Source organism: Glandiceps talaboti, chromosome 8 (genome assembly GCF_964340395.1).
Source record: "Glandiceps talaboti chromosome 8, keGlaTala1.1, whole genome shotgun sequence".
In the NCBI taxonomy this organism is placed as follows: domain Eukaryota; kingdom Metazoa; phylum Hemichordata; class Enteropneusta; family Spengelidae; genus Glandiceps; species Glandiceps talaboti.
This window is the reverse complement of record NC_135556.1, coordinates 24,358,097-24,373,966: the sequence shown is the minus strand read 5'-3', so window position 1 is coordinate 24,373,966 and position 15,870 is coordinate 24,358,097. Positions and strand designations below refer to the sequence as shown.

The 15,870-nt window shown below is 34.8% G+C and overlaps 2 protein-coding genes across 6 annotated transcripts in view; one reads left to right on the top strand and one right to left on the bottom strand.

The window, feature by feature from the left end:
• LOC144438494 (uncharacterized) overlaps positions 1–5,910 on the top strand; it is a 60,250-nt gene extending 54,340 nt beyond the window's left edge. For all 5 annotated transcript variants that reach the window (XM_078127540.1, XM_078127535.1, XM_078127538.1 and 2 more), the window contains exon 3: positions 2,954–5,910. The gene's annotated coding sequence lies outside the window, so the exon portion shown is untranslated. The remainder of the gene's footprint in view (positions 1–2,953) is intronic.
• An 8,331-nt stretch (positions 5,911–14,241) lies between these two features.
• LOC144439405 (5-hydroxytryptamine receptor 4-like) lies at positions 14,242–15,321 on the bottom strand. The gene has a single exon (XM_078128691.1). The coding sequence runs from the start codon at positions 15,319–15,321 to the stop codon at positions 14,242–14,244; it is 1,080 nt and encodes a 359-aa protein (XP_077984817.1).
• Positions 15,322–15,870: the final 549 nt, after the last annotated feature.

The following is a 15,870-nucleotide window of genomic DNA, read 5'->3' as shown; positions in this document are numbered from 1 at the left end:
ATTTCATAACCACAAAAAGACTAACATTTATAATTTGTTTTAAATGTACGAAATTTATGTATTAAGGAAACTAAACTTGTTCAGATTTGAACTCTTGACTTAGTAATCAAACATGATGTCAAAATGATGTAACCCCTGGTACTGTTTTGAGAAAAACAAACTATAAATCATTGGTCAGAAATGAACAATGAGAGAGGAGAGTTGATTTATTTCCTTGTACTGTTTATTCAATTATTACATCTCAAATAATAATCCCAGTAATCAGTCTGTCAATGCAGGATTATTTGTGGTATAAATCTTTCCAAACACGCAATCTTTTTAAGTAAATAACAAAATAGTCTGTACAACAGTTCATTATACAGTATATTGTAGAAAATGCTAAAAGGATATTAAGAAAAATTGGTTCAATATACCTATGTATCCATTTATAACATTTCTCTAAAAACATAAACCAATTCAGCCACGCTGTAGTAAATAGCTATACTTGATTTTAATTGTTGTAGACAGAGATAAAACTAGGTAGATTTGTCCTTCAGTTCTAACTAATAGAATTTAATAGAAAGGATTTATCTTAATCACAAAGATAGAAGTATTTTATCGTTAATGAACAGACTATTTCAACATCGTTATGTAAAGCGAATTAAAATGATGAGAAATGTCTTGCCTACAGCATCAATAACAATTTTGACAAATTTCATTACCCAGAGTAAATGAGTACAAACATGGATTCGATGGCTGATGTTGTCTGCCTATATTCACATTTGGTTATGATTTGTTGTTAGTGTTAGAGTTGGTCAAATACTATATGACAAGGAACAAAAAAGTCAATGCAAAATCCTGGAATCCGAGTCTAGTTCCTGACAACCATGTTCCAATTTACACTGTATTAGTTGGGTGAAGATAACGTCAGAACAGTCATCAGAAACTAGACTATGGAATCCAAAAAATACAAAAAAATACAATCTTTGTAGTTGTAAGAAAACAATGTACAATCTACATGTACTTCATTAAAAACTGCTATCAAAAGATGGTTTCCATGGAAACTAAATTTCTGTTCTCTCTCATTTCCTGTCAAATGTGTGGCAATATAAATGATTACAATAGCTGTGTAAGTATATTGATTGATGGGCTGTGAAAATAACTGTTCATCAAAAGATTTGTTTTTGCATTGACCTTTGACCCTGAGAATTAGTTTGCAATTACCACCATCCTGCTGTGAGTTGTGTTGTGCCAATAAATGGGTTAGTGCAAATAATGCAAGCAGTCCAAGTCAAAATCCCCAGGGTAGGCTGGCCTAAATGATTTCCTTTCCTCAAGGCCAACACAAAATTGGTGGTTATACAATATGGAGAAATACTGTTCAGGAGAAATGAAAATAGATGTGTGAGTTTATGTATCAAGGTTGTATAATATGATAACTACATTGAAATGCAAATAATGTGAAGGACTTCATCTCTATTCATTTCAACAAAACAGCACAAATTTGTGATTAAAAAACTGAAGCTCCATGAAATCTGAACTCCCTGCAGTGTTTCAATTATTATCACCACATGTACAGACATACAGATGCCTGGTTTTACACCAGACAGTTACAATGTAGAACAGCAGAGTAGAACAGTGCCAGTAGACAGATTGCGTGTATTTGTATTTTTGGTACTCATTCCATGCAGATTAAAAGTGCTTCAGAAAAGGTTCATAGTCAAAAGTATGTTTTTGCTGTATCAGGATAAAAAGTAATGTATAATTTGAAATGAAAAAAGTGACATGTTTCCCATGTATTTTGTTTGGTTTTCTATTCTTTGTTCGTCAGCAATCACAAACCATTCAAAGTTATAACAAGGATATAAATAAAAGCACATCTCTAAAATAAACCAACTATCCAGTCTGGATTGAATATATATATATGATAATAATACCTGATGAAATAAACATGTTTGCCAAGAGACTCCTCAGTTTGACGGTTGATTTGTCATGATGGTGTGAAAGAAAACTACCATAGACTTTCACATGTGGAAGATTAGCTATCCTCCTCAGAAATACTAAAGTCTCAACTTTTTTGAACAACATCTATGTATTGTAAAATTTTGGCGAAAGGCCTCACAAGTTTTGAGGCTTAACTGAAATAACAAAATTGTGTTGCGAGATATTTTACCATGATGTTGAATAGGGAACTTGCAATCCAAACTGAGCATGCTCAGATGCAAAGGACTATGGGATTATCTGTGGTTATCATAATACCTAATCAGGAGTTACCGATAAAATAAACCTCCCACAATAGTCAGGGTGACTATGAATTGATCATTTGTGGTTACAAACAATGTAACATTATTGTTTACAATACTATTTGATTAGTATTTATTATCACATTTCCCATGATGCAACATTCAACATGGCGGGTTTGCAAGTTCCCTGTTGTTGTGTCCTGTTATACACAGTTTATAGTATTTGAATCTGTACCAAGTCACTGACACAATGCTAGGCAGATGAAGGAAAGGAGACTATATTTTAGTCAGGGGTGACTTGTTTATTACCATATTTACCATGGAGAGTATATTTGTATTTATTAGGGTTGTGAACTCTCCTAAAACTTTACATGTTCTATTCTTCTCCATACCTAATTTTCCCAAGGAAATCACAAAAGCTTTTTCAAAGCACCTCAACTGATAAAACTTTGTTGTTTTCCCAAGTGTTTCACATGACTTGTATGTTATTTCCCAACGGTTATTTCAGGTGGCCTTTGACAGGTTTACACATCAACTAATGTTATTGCAGAAGCTGTGATCTGTTAGATCCAGTAACTTTTTTTATTTTGACTTCTTATATAACATTGCATCAGTGTGTTTTGGTTGGCACACTGCATGTTGTATTTATAGCTATGCCTCCAGGTTAGCAGTATGCTGTCTGGTTAAACTCTATTGTAATCGGTATCTTTTTTTTCTGTCTCTGTTCAAAGGTGAAATACTGTAAATATTGTACAGCACACTTGGGTGAGAATTACTGCTATCTAACCATTCCAACTGACAACGTCACGTCAAGTCCAGTCCAGTCTACAGTCAACGCAGTCCAATGTTGGAGGTCCTACACTTTGTAAATAGAACTATTTAGGATTGAACCTTTTACAACACAAGAGATAATTACTGAAGCATCACTATTGAAGCCAGCATGTATAAATGGATGGGTGGATGTAACTGTCTATTAGGTGGACAATGAATTGATGCATTCTATTTGTAAATAACCAACTACTGTTCAAATTACTCCGCACACATATACACACACAGTACACCAACAATATGCTTTAATTGGTGTCACTTTATGGAGACCCTGACCTAAATCGCTTGTAAGCTGTAAATGCTAGAATTTTGATGACCTTGCAGAGTGACGATAGTGTTGCATTGGTGCAGTAAGCCAGCCAGCCGCCGGCAAGGGTTATGTGAGCATTTGAAGGTCAGGTGATACTCTGTATTTCAATTAGTATGTATATTAGATATAGGCCGGAGTCTTTGTCAGCCATTTATCACTGTCATGTTATGTTGCTATTCAATGTTGTACTTCACAACTATACTCCTCAATGTTTCACATTCTTACAATCTGCAAACTCATTAATATTATAATTATATCCTTAAATTTCAATATTTTGTATGTATACATAATATAATGAATGTATGTAAGTATGTATGAATATATGTGCGTGTGTGCATGCATGTATGTACATTGTTTGCCACTGTTTTTGGTGAATTTGAATTTCATTAAATTTACATTTTTTCAGCATTTATTTACTGTTAAAGATTGTGAAAGTTTCAAGGTCATTTTATTTGTTTTCATTGTTGTTGTTTTTTCCAACAAGAGCATCATACAAGATGGAATTTAGATTCTGAATTTTTTAAAAAAATATTGAGCAAGAGCTGATGGGGAGAGAACTGCCCCCTATGCAGCACATGGTATAATGTCAGGTAGACCACTGATAGTTGATAGTATATAACTACACTTTATAGTGTATCCGGTATAGATCAGTTATATTCATAATAGAACAGACTACATAATGTATAGATGGGACATTATATTTAAAATATGTTATATTTATAAGTACCATCATTTCATTGGGAAAGATGCCAGAGTTTGGATTTTCATGAAATTATTTCCGAATACATTTGATAAATCATGTAACAGTCAAGTCTTGCCTGTTGTAAACTTTTTCACACAGGTTCTTCCATGCTTCAAGTAGTTTTACCAATATGCAGACAGTCAAAATTTATGGTGCTCTGTGGATGATTTTATTTTCACAAAAACAGACGACATCTGTTTTTTTTTCGTTTGTTACTTTCACAATGTTTTGTTGACAGATTAATCTGACTGTGTTTTCATAAAGTGTAAGGGAGATATCATTGAAAAGTGAAAATATTGTCCTGCTGTAAATAGAATAATCTACAGTGTCTATAACACTGTCTGTACATTGGCCAGACAAACTTGAGAACATTTTGATTCCATACTATGAGTATTTCTCATTTCCCAATGCAAGCTGAAAATTTCAAAACTTTCAAATTGCTGGTGAAAGTATACTCTAAAGACAAGAGATAAAAAGATAGTTTAGATCCCTTGTAATGATAATTTGCTAAACTACACATTGCATATTAAAACAACAAGAATCCATCATTTCCCTTTTTCTGGCCCAGCGTTAGCACTGAGCTATCCTGATGTTAACATCTGGCAGATGAAGGCATTAACCCCACCAGTTGCTAAAATGTGCTGGTGAGGTGTTAGTGTCAGCCCAGTGTTAGCACTGAACTATCCTGGTGTTAACATGGGATTGGTGCAAGCATTAACCCCACCCGTTGCTAACATGTGCTTGTGAATATGTGTTAGTGCCAGCCTGGTGTTAACACTGAGTTAGAGTGATGCTTTTCTGATTAAATGCTAACCCAGTGTCACCCTGATGATAAAAGTAGACTAGCCTGGTGTCAACATTGTGTTGGTACATGCATTAACCCTTCCAGTCACTAACACATTCTGGTGAGATGTTTATGTCAAACCAGTGTTAGCAGTGAACTTAAGTCAGGTTTTGGTCTTATACAGGTTATCATTCTTTGAATTGCCCCATAACCACTGTACAGTAAAACCTCTGTATTACAGACACCAATCAAGAGTGTAGTGTGCGTAATAAACAGGTTTTACTATATTTAAACTGTACTATGTTTCACTTGGAATTGATAAAGATAGGTGAAATTCTGTACTCTAATAGAATGAAGCACTATAGTTAAGTTGAATCAGTTTGGATGTAGTTACATACCCAAATAAATGTTAAAAAACAAAGACGTGTAATATCTTGCAAGTGGTAGTCTGTTCACGTGTGTTCTGGTTGCTATGGTAAAACTGTGAAGTTAAAGTTAAGAGTTCAATCTGGAGCATTTTAAAAAGATCTTAAATACAATATATATCGTACTATGTAGTATGGAATTGTCATTCTGAAGAGGATCGTCCACAAGACAGATCGAAAGCTCAATGCTAAAAACTTTGAACAGCTTGTGTGTTATAACCTTTGTAAATCATTACATTATTATGGTTTACTTAGTATGGATTATATGTGTGTTTGTATGTCTAGTGTTGTTATGGGATGTACTTGTGTTACTCGATGTGTCTCGTGCTATGGGAAGGTATGTGTCACTGTATGTGTCTGGATGTTTAGTTATCTTGGATGGTACCAATATAGTCTAGAGCCAAGTCTAAGATATGACAGCCAGCACTGGTTTAGAAGCCTGATAAAGACAATTTCTGTTATTAAAAAGCCTGTATCCACTTGTGCTCTTTCACACAGTTTATTGATCTTAGTTTGTTTTACTCGCAGAAGCTTGAGGTGTTGTCTGTCGTGGATAACATGAGTACCTGCATGTTTATACTACCTGTTCACCACAGAAATAGAGAGACTCCATAAATACAAAATGACATCATTGTACATGTATTTTAACATCAATTCACATTATGCATAATTTTAAGTTAAGGATATAATCAAAACTTGCCAAAAATTTTTTAAGAAAATAAATATTTTAAATTCATCTTGGTGGGAGAATTTTGAATAGAGAAGACGATCGTTACTATGTATTGATGTGAGTTTGTTTGGTTGATGTGTGAAAACTGGTCATCCATCAGTTCTCAATTTGTATATGATATGCATGACTTGTTAGATGTTAAGCCAACATACTGCAGTCATATGACATAGCCAATACAATTACTTAGGTATGCTGTGTGAAATGGAACACAGTTAACGGTTGACTAACTGTCAATAATGAATTACAGACTGTCTTCTATATTGAATACATAAGTATACAAACATTGAGGGCAATCCAAGCTTGGACACAAAATGACTTAATTCCCCCAAGAACTCACAATCTTGCTGCCAGAAAGAAAGTCAAACTGGAATTGAATGACTTGTTGTTATGGAAACCCACTAGATACAAGAAGGATCTGAGATGAAATGTCAAGTCTCAACAGCGTGATATGGTTGTTATATATATGTACCGGTGATTATAGATCAGATACATACATCTACTAGTGATATTAGCACTGCCATGCAATACTAAAAAGTATTATTATGTATGCAAATATACACATGACATTCCATGGTTTTTATGGAATTTGATGTTGCATATAGATAAATAATTAAATAAATAAATACAATAAATAAATAAATAAAGATATGTAATAGTAACAGAACACCATTGACAAATGACCATCAACACAGTCTGCTCTTGGTATTTGTGAGAATGCATAAGGTTTTCTCACCACATTTGATTCTTATAATATATTAATGACAGACTTAGTTCTCAGTATTGTTACTAAATACATGTACCAATGGTGAAAATCGCCCACCATGTTATGATCCTACTGTTGAAACTATCACTATAGATTCTCTATATAAACACATTGGTTTATGTGGACTTGCATGGTTATTAAAAGTACAGACCTGTAGAGAAATACATATATATTACAGGATGTCTTCTCAAATACAATATGCACCATTACAATTGTCTAATACAGACACATTGGTTACTATGAACACTACTGTCATATATGAACACTAGATTGACCCTTACAATTGTCTAATACAGACACATTGGTTACTATGAACACTACTGTCATATATGAACACTAGATTGACCCTTACAATTGTCTAATACAGACACATTGGTTACTATGAACACTACTGTCGTATATGAACACTACATGCACCATTGTCAATTACAGACACATTGGTTACTATGAACACTACTGTCCTACATGCACCTTTGCAATTGCCTAATACAGACACTGGTTACTATGAACACTACTGTCCTAATGAACACTGACATTCTGTACAGCTAAAACAGTTGTTTTGTTTATTTAGTGGTTCAAAAAACTACATGTGGTCTCTGAGAGATAACAGTAGGAAAGCACAGACAACTACTGTACAACAATGAGAATTAGACACAAAGCAGTGCATATCTAGATCAAAGTACAGTTGAGTTGTTGTGGAAGTACAGTCTTTGTGTGGAAGGACTAGGAAAACAATACTATTCTATATTGACCTGCTGCTATTGATAAAACCAGCAGTGATCATATCACTTGTCAAAATACACATGTATATGTTTGCATGCAGCAACTCAAACCCAGGTTATTAACCTATAGTGTCTCTAGGGAACTACAACTATAGTGGTGCAATGCTGGAAATTCTATATATTTTGATTAAGAATCAAAAGTAAAACTCATGAATTCTGAAATGTATTCCCAGAGGCATGTACATTTCTGTTTTGGGTACACAGATCAAGTATTTAAGCCAGTTTATTAATATGTCAATTTCACTTTTTATGTTGTTTTTTGGGGATGATTTTTTTTACCATCCATTGTATTCAAATTGAGACTAATTCCGATCAATTCATTAAAACTTAAATCCTATAGCACACAGTGTATGACTGAATCAATGAATTATCAAAGTACGTTCATTTAAATAACAATAGTTAATTTCTATTAATTAGTCTTCAATCTAAAAGGCAGTTTAAATATCGATTTTATGTGATCATGACATAAGTCATAAGTAGTGTCTAGTCTTCACATTTTAATGCAGACTCAATAATCCTAGGTCATGGTTCAAAGGTCATACTCTGAGGTCAAATACCAATGAAAGAAACCACTGTCTGTGTTGACAATACATGACCCCATGAGAAGTGTATTTTGTATGATTTGGTGACTTGTTTTTGTCAAATAATTTAGAACTGGTGCCAGAAATCTATAATCCTGGCTTATGAACGAAAAAACTTAGATAAATCCTGTATAAAATGCAAACCCTTTTCATGGATCAACCAGTACAAGGTATTACATTGTACAATGTATTATTCTGCCTTGTCTGATATGTTGTCTGGACTTCATATCCAACAGATTTTATTATCTTGGCCTTGCTATCACAAGCTAAACATGGTAGTCTCAATGCCTGTGATAGTACGACCAAGACAGGTTTCTTGGCCACATGACGATGGCAGTGAATATGATATGCACCACCACCCCAGGGATGGAGATGACTTTCTACATTGAGACTAAATGTACAAGTCTGCTTTGAAATATTAAAACATAATTGTAAAATTTTCCTGAAACAAACAAAAGAACATTCAAAGATTAATGTATAAATTATTTATTATAATAATTAGTAAAACGTTATCTTTCAGTGGAGGAACTTCATCGTTCTTCAGTCTATGGGATTTTGGGATTGTTTTGGTAAGTGTGGCATCAAAGTATACTAGCATTATGACTGGTTATTTTGATTAACAATATTGTAGAGTGATTTTATTTTTAACAAAATCTTTAAAACAATGAAGGTGATTTTTGCATTGATTTATTTCAATGTAGTACAGTGATATACTACATGTCTATCTGATTTGTCACAATAAAACTACATGTGAAGAATGTATCATTCATGGCCAAAAGTAAAATCATAAAAATTAAGTGTCATTATCGTTTTAAAAAAAAACGAGTAGAATGGACGAATCCGGACTGGAAAAGTGTTGAAACCAATAGAACCATGGAATATGTAGACGACAATTAATAGTGGTGCTCGAATCACAATAGATATACATACAGTTTCACACTGTATTAAACACATTTACCGAAATAATTAAGTACAAATAAAACTGGCTGGCACATGACGTTAGTCACAATGAAAACATTCAAAAGCATAAAGTTCGTGATAATACAGCTTCTATCATTGTTAATTTAATGAGATCAGAACGTCGTTTTATGAGCAGTGGAAAACTATTCTTATCAAACCGCGAAATGTAATACAAATCTGCTGTTCCAACATGTTGTGCCAAGTGTTATTATTAATTCGACAGTTGTTTACTTTCCCTGTTTGTACTAAACAGGTTCTGTTCGTTCGTCGACGGTCTGATGTCAGCTGTTGTATATCTTCTTGGACCAGCCGATGGTTAGGTCTGCATTAGTTTATATATATCATTGTGGAAATATCTGCCATGAAGTGAAGTCAATAGATTTCCTGTCTATTCATAACTTTGCAGTGTCAATGACCAATACAACAGTTCACAAACTAGCAATACAGACACTTCATTTCTACTTAGTGGTTTTGAAAACAAGACAAAAAATCCATTCATACTCTTGTTTTCTTTTGGTACTCAAACTTTTCATGACGTTAATTTACCTTTCTGCTTAATTTTGAAAAGACGCATTGGCTGTTACAGAATAGATAAAAAGTGGTCTAGGACAGAGAGACAAATTTCAATAGCATTGTCTGCCAATCGAAATGTCAACTTTGGTTTTTGGAATGTACTCTTTGACCTTAAGATAATTTAGGGAATGGTTTACTTGTAGCAGTCAGTTTAGCCAAACCAGACTCTATCCTACCACACAATGTGTAGTGACTTGTACTTGATCATACACGTGCGAAGGTTGTTTGAAAGTTGGTAGAACACCCACTTATCCATCTATTTTTGGTTTTGTTCATTAAAATTTTATTCTACTACTATATCGCTATCGAAATTTGACAAAATTTGGGACAAAATTAAATAAATCGATTCAATTTGTTTTATTGTATTGTATTCCAATGATTTACATGAAATGGATTATGTTTGTTGGTTGGTTGTTTGGTTTGTAGGACGGTAGATAGGTAGGTAGGTAGATGGGTAGGTAGGTAGGTAGGTAGGTAGTTAGGTACTTGGTCGGTTGGTAGGTAGGTAGGTACCATGTTGTTTGGTTGGTAGGTAGGACGGTAGATAGGTACTTGGTTGGTTGGTTGGTAGGTTGGTAATTAGATAATTGGGTAGGCAAATCCTTGCTGAACTCCATAATACATTATGCCAAAGTTGACATGAAAATCTTGGGGTTTTGCCAAGACATAATACGTGTACACAGAAAAAGGAATTATTTGCAATGAATTATGACGGGGTGGGGTAGTGGAATTTTGGTGACTGACATAACGGGATACCCCATAGTGTGATGGCTATGTGTATGTCAAGCCGTTGTTTAACTTGGCGGGTTTTTAGCATCCCATACACATAGCCATCTGTCATCTACAAAATTAAGTTATCACCTTGTCTGTCACCATGGCAACTTAGCTTAGTATCAAATTTTCCACGGAAAACATTTCCGGTCTTTGGATTTCATTAACACAAATATTCCATGGATTTGTTTAAAGTTGGTAGGTCGACTATCCAAGCTTAGACATAACACATTTGTCAGCATTGACTGTTTAACACACGCACTGTATATATGTAACCTTGAATTGCAATCGTTAGAGTCATGGTGTGGTAAATCACAGAAAAAAATATCAACAAACTGTAACTGTAACATCTTCTTATCACATACCAAAAGTTTACCAAATTTAATAGTTTAAATAGTTTTTTATCATTAGTTTTGAAATCATAGGTTACCACGGTTACCCTACTTTAAAAACGAACTAAACTTATGCCTCTATGCCACACTTCACTTTTACTTTTCAAAGTTGACATTCAATTAAGTGTAACAGCGGCACTTGGGCGTTTTTCTGTAACATGTTATGTACAAATAACAAATTATTGGTTGTGCATCTTAGGTGCAGGTTATTCCACATACGTCCACCATCGTTTGAAGTTTTACCAATATTGACGGGTTTTACCAATATAGAGTCGATGTCTTATGACTGACAAATAGACTACATGTTGGGCGTATAAGTATTGTACGTTATGAGAGCTCTTTGTTTATATATTTAGGTGTGGTTTATGTAAAGGTTGTATAACATGAGATAATTGATTATACCTGCAACACAATCTTTTAACAACACTCTTCACTTCTCCTGATGTGATATTTGCGAAATTCCAGAATTATGAGTCCAAAATATACCATCGTATCGTTGACAATTACAAGTGATATACCGAGTACCATTTACAACACGTAGATAAGAACACGGGTCTACGACAAATAATGACCCGATTATTTGTACAAAAATAGAAGTGTACAGTATACTGTGTACTGTGTAGTGTGTTATTGATAACAATTACCTATAAACATATTTATTAACAGGTAACACCAGTTCACACTGTCGACCTGTATGACATCGCTGATTGTGTACGTGATCACGTAGTACACGTGTACATACCCCCACCACTGGGGTGGTCACTTTCAACTGTCTAAATATTATAGCTAAAAATCATCTTCCTTTTTTCTGACACAGACATGTACCACAGGTTACATGTAAAGAGTTTGAACAGGACCAAATCCATGGGCCAAATTTTATTTGATGTTTCATAATTTTTTTTAATGAATGGTTAGAAAAATAGAATTTCACTCTTCACCACTTCAAAGTTCAACACGCATAAACAACACAACAGAGTATAACAACCGAGACCAGTATCAAGGTATATGTCATATCTTGGTGAATTTGGTCTAGGAATTGAAAGAACTCTATTAAGACTGTCCTTTCGTGTTTTCACTTCCGCTGACGTAGTCCATACCAGGATCCGTTCCATGGTCTTAATTACAGCAAACTGCTGTATAATTCCCTGTCTAGTCTATCGATAACCGTAATAGTAATTGTTTGTGTGAAGGTGTATTAATGTTGTCCAACAAAGTCATTGCAATTTCATGTAGTTTGTACACTATGTTATTACTTTTAGAAGACCTTTCTGTGTAAACTTAGTCGTCACTTGTACCTTTAATATTGTCCATGACTTAATCCAGGAAATGTCTCATATAAATTATGAAAGTTTTGTTGTTCTTGTCGCCTTTTTTCACAAAGTTTCGATGTCATTGCAATAGTCTACAAATTCCCTCAGGATTTTGTATCGCAATCTATATAAGTACAAATGCAGGAAGTGTGTGCTTGTCTGTTATTTCTGTTGTCGTTTTCGACTCCCACCGTTTACATGTTTGACGAACTGAGAGGGTCCAAAAGTGAAAATAACGTTAATACAACGGATCAATAATGTATATTATGAGAGCCGTTTTTACAACTTGTTTTAGTTTGCAAACCTTTAACCTGGCCTGTATTAGAAACGTTATACGTATATGATACCCGATGCATTATCCACAGTATAGTTCGTTTAATACTCAGTTTTCCAACTCTTAAACCTGGCCAATAAACCTTGAATATAAATGATATGACACTTAATACAATGCAATATCGACAGCATCGTTCCTAGATCTTTGTTTAATAAATGGAGATTTTCTAAAGCGGGCTGTATGTTATTCATAAACTATTTGAAATCCAAGCTTTCCTATCGACATAATAAACACCATTTTCAGGTCTTCATTGTTTCTTGCACTGCTTAGTAGTGTGTAGAAAACACTGGAAACCACTGGCCTGCCGTACTATATTCATACAGTATTGTATCATAACGTTTAGCATGACACTATTTGAGTTTATAATAGCACCCGCTTGTGGTCACTATATAGAATTTTCTAGTAGCAAACAAATGTACCAACTCACTCCTTCATCTGACCGCTTGGTGGCGGAATACTTACCGGATCTTACGACTGGACAGTAACATGATCACAGCGTCAAAAAATCTTGAGATATACATTATAGATTTTTTTTATTTAAAAAATCTTTAAGTTAAACCAACTTTACTCAGACAATATACAAGCATGACAAAAAGGAAAGGTAAATGGGAATCAAAGATGATCAAAATTACATTTCTTAAAAAAATATAAAATGAAAAAAAGGGTAAGTTCTCTCTCTTCACGAAGTATATCTACTTGTAAAATCTTATGACAGATATAAGCAGTAAGAAGGATACAATTGCACTGTGAGCTTTAAACTATACACATTTAAAGTTTTATTGGAATATCTGTGGTATGCACTTGTATTTGATATTTTGATATCAACATTATAAAGTTAGTGACTAAATAGCATACATGTCAGAATCTGTCTGCAGAACTACTACATTCTAGAAAGGTAATTTACTTATCTGATGCCAAGGATTGCATGATGTATTACGCATTGTTTTGTTCAATGATTTCTTCCTGGGTGTAGTTCTGTTTATAGGTTCAATTGCCACGGTTTTCTGATTGACTATATAGAGATATATTTTATAAATAGAATCCCGAAAGAAACAAAAAGAAAATCAATCCTTATAATACTTACTTTGTCAGCCCAAATAAAACATTTAAAACGATGTTCCAGACGTCTTCATTTAGTACAGCATTTAGGAGAAACAAAAATACCCACTACTTTCCTAAGACTATAGGTCGAGGGAAATAACGACACATAAAGCAAAGCAAATTGATATATAGCCATATTAACATCTTTATTGGAAGAATTTAATTATTGATTGAAATCACACACACTGTACACTTGGGAAAAATGTTCTGGTGATGAAAACCAAGGTGGTTTCGAATTAGCTCTGTACATGTATAGTGAACGAGTCCTGAAACCGATTGATACAAGGCAAGGTTGCGTCGTGGAAACTCTATGGAATAAAATCTCAACAGTACAAGTTTAGGTATGGTGTTCACTATAGATCCAAAACATTGTTTGCTGTCTACCACGTTAGCTTCACCGTTACTGTTTTTCATACAAAACATTGCATGGCACGTACACTTCACGTCACGTCACGTCACACCTCTCACCACTACAGTATTCTGAGGTCCGACACTAAATATCATCGCATATCAATTGTAACCATGGTAATAGTAGCCCTGTGCCTGATGTGTAGATAGACCACTCTGTTCTTAAAATTTTCAAATGTTATTGTTTCTGCGATTGTTTCTTATCACCGTATAAAGTTAAATTTGTTACCCAGAGACGGTCGAGACCATCATGCTTCTTCCATCTGTCGTATTGTTGGCTGTTCGCTTATCCATGCAACAAAGAAGTCTTTTATAGGCGTTCCTAAAATTTCTGTTCATCCAGGCATACAGGTAGGGATTCAAAGACGAGTTGAACCATGCCAATGATGCAACAACTTGATGCACTTCTCTGGGCACAATAAAATATCTATCGGATAAATTAGCAACACAATAGGGTAGCCAGCATATGCAGAATATTGAGAATATCAAGAACAGTTGTTGAGTGACTTTAACTTCTGTTTTGCTCCATTGACCCTCGTTTTTTGCGTTACCTTTGGTTGCCTTGGCAACAGCTTCGTTGTTACTTCGCTCCTGTGCTCCCTGGTTTTGGGTTTTGGCCGTGGATTGTACCCGCAGTCGAGATGCACGTATAGCTCTGAAGGTAAGGAAATAACCAATGAACATCATGATGATACACGGTAAGACGGCAAATGTCAAAACACTAAACAGGAACCACCATGTTAGACTATCACCATAGACATAGGCACAATAGCCAATAGCTGTGTTGTAACCAAGACTACCAAAACCAATCACTGGCAGCAAAGTCCATGTAATACTAAAAATCCATGTCCATCCTACCCAAATGTAGTTCTTCTTTCGACTGAATATCCTCCGGTATGTGCCAGTCGGTCTGGTTATGAGAATAAACCTATTGATGGCGATGGTGCCTAATGTTGTTATTGACACTCCAAATGTTGCTATGGTGAAGAAGCCAATGATTTGGCAACCAATGGGATTATACGGCCACGTACCATGGTATAACGTGAATACATAGAAAGGTTCAAATATGCCACAAACACACAAATCAGTGACGCTTAAGTTGACCACGAATAAGTTGGCGATGATATGAAGTTTGGGAGTAGTGACAACTGCTGTTATAACAAGAATGTTGCCAAAAACACCAGCAAGACTGAACAGAACTAAGAAAAATAGATGTAAAATTGTGCTGTCTGTAACATCCCTTGATGTAATGTTAATCGCAGATACATTTCCAATATTGTCAGAGACATTCCTTGTCGTATCCATTGGTAACGTCAACTGGATAACACAGTTGAAAAGTTAGGATTCTTTATAGCTTTGGCGACATGGTTTGGTCTGTTGAGGTGTACATAGTCTGCACCACAGCTGTTGTCTTGTCTATCTTATGATCATGAGGAATTTTCATCCCGATTATCGGCAAAATTGTTGTATATCTCAGGCGATGATTGGCCGAATTAGCGAGGTAGTGAAGGTTTCATTTACTTTGAGACGTGTCGTAGTTATGGTAACTGTTCAGAAGTCGTGTCGTTTGACAATTCAAGCCAATTACATCCTCATCTAGTACAGTCTGAAATATGTAGTTACACGGTACTGGGGGTAATCCTAAAATAACAGTTGTATTTTAGATCTTCGTTCTGGTGTCAAACACACAACTGCCGTTGGCGAACCTGGCGTACAGAATACTACATCACTACTTGAAAATTCTTGCCTCAATGTTATCCAAGTGAATATATACGGTTGAAGTCTTAAAACACTTTGTTTCCATGACGATAAAGTGGTTGTCACGTGTGTAGATTACACCAGTCGATCGATTAT

Excerpts from the sequence above, each read along its gene's own strand:
- LOC144439405 (XM_078128691.1), bottom strand. The coding sequence starts at position 15,321 with ATGGATACGACAAGGAATGTCTCTGACAATATTGGAAATGTATCTGCG.